General features: G+C 37.2%; 1 protein-coding gene across 1 annotated transcript; it reads left to right on the forward strand.

Annotated features, from left to right (window-relative positions):
* Positions 1 to 620: 620 nt before the first annotated feature.
* LOC307110084 (olfactory receptor 5P76-like) lies at positions 621 to 1,568 on the forward strand (the record flags this gene model as incomplete). Its single annotated transcript, XM_079789134.1, has 1 exon — positions 621 to 1,568. One exon carries the CDS (start codon positions 621 to 623, stop codon positions 1,566 to 1,568), a length of 948 nt encoding a protein of 315 aa, XP_079645260.1.
* Positions 1,569 to 1,781: the final 213 nt, after the last annotated feature.

Below are 1,781 nucleotides of genomic sequence, written 5' to 3' on the forward strand. Positions count from 1 at the left end.
TTTCATTTATAGTGCAGTTAAAAGAGATGGACTGGCTTCAAACTGCCTGAGATTCACAACTTGATTCCATCACTTGCTATGTAAACTTGTTGAGTCGTGTTATAATATAGAATCAGTTTCTTAAAATCTATAAATGTAAGTCCTCAATATTATTTCATGAAAATTAATATAGAACTATATATCTAAAATTTTCACACTGCTTACCATTTAGTAAACTTTCAAAAACAGCTATTACTCACATCTCCATTATACAATCTGATATTTATATACATCTCTTTTATACTGACAATTCCTATCTGCTATTCTCATAAGTCTTATGTTTTTAATGTTTAAATTTAAAGCCACTTTAAGTACATTTTATAAATTGATAATATACAAAGAAAACGATCTACATTATTTGAAGTGGGTTCTTTAATGCTTCTCCTAAAAACAATCTTAAAAATATGCAAGATTCACTGCATGCAGCTCTGAACTCTTAAAAAACTTCCTAACTTAGCATGAATAATTATTTTGTTGCTAATAACTCCTATGTGCATTAATGAAAATATAAACCATTGAATTCAAACTTCTTTAGTATAATCTTTCATCACCAGTTCGCTTGGTAGCAGCAACATTATCTCATGGATTCCCTGTGGGATGGAAACCGCACGGCAGTGACAGGCTTCATTCTACTGGGCTTAACTGATGACCCCATCCTTAAAGTCATCCTCTTCATGATCATTCTGTGTATCTACCTGGTGACTGTATCTGGCAACCTCAGCACAATCATTCTTATCAGAATCTCTTCTCAGCTCCATCATCCAATGTATTTTTTTCTGAGCCATTTGGCTTCTGCAGACATATGCTTTTCAACTTCTGTCACACCCAATATGCTTGTAAATTTCTTGGTGGAGAGAAATCCCATCTCTTATCATGGATGTTGCACCCAGCTTGGTTCAACTGCATTCTTTGGGACAGTGGAGTGCTTCCTTCTAGCTATCATGGCATATGATCGCTTTGTGGCAATCTGCAACCCACTGCTTTATTCAACCAAAATGACCACACAAGTCTGTGTCCAGTTCCTCATAGTGGCTTACGTGGGTGGTTTTCTCAATGCGTCCTCCTTTATTATTTCCTTCTATTTTTTATTCTTCTGTGGACCAAATCGAGTGAATCACTTTTTCTGTGATTTTGCTCCTCTAGTTGAACTCTCCTGTTCTGAGAGCAGTATCCCTGTAGTTGTCCCCTCATTTACATCTGGCTCCATCATTGTGCTCACAGTGTTTGTCATAATTGTCTCCTACATGTACATCCTCATCACCATCCTGAAAATGCGCTCCAATGAAGGGCGCCACAAAGCCTTCTCCACCTGCTCATCCCACCTCACTGCAGTCACCCTGTTCTATGGGACCATCACATTCATATATGTGATGCCCAAATCCGTTTACTCAACCGAACAGAACAAAGTTGTGTCTGTGTTCTACACGGTGGTGATCCCCATGCTGAATCCCATCATCTATAGCCTCCGGAACAATGACATTAAGGGGGCTCTGAAGAGAGTGCTTCACAAGATAATATTTTCTCTGTGAAGCCTATTTTGTGGGATCTGATATAATAATATGTCATAAATATAATAAAAGGAAATTGAGTGTCTGTGGTCAAGATATATTCATCCATATGTCATTAGCCAGTGTGGAGCTATTGTGTGAAGGTAGTGGGTAGATTTTCTGATATCAAATAGTATTAGAGGCCCATTATCAGTTACTTCTCACAAAATTAGCCTAAATTTATAATTATGAACA

The sequence above is a fragment of the Cnephaeus nilssonii genome (genome assembly GCF_951640355.1).
Source record: "Cnephaeus nilssonii genome assembly, chromosome: 13".
In the NCBI taxonomy this organism is placed as follows: domain Eukaryota; kingdom Metazoa; phylum Chordata; class Mammalia; order Chiroptera; family Vespertilionidae; genus Cnephaeus; species Cnephaeus nilssonii.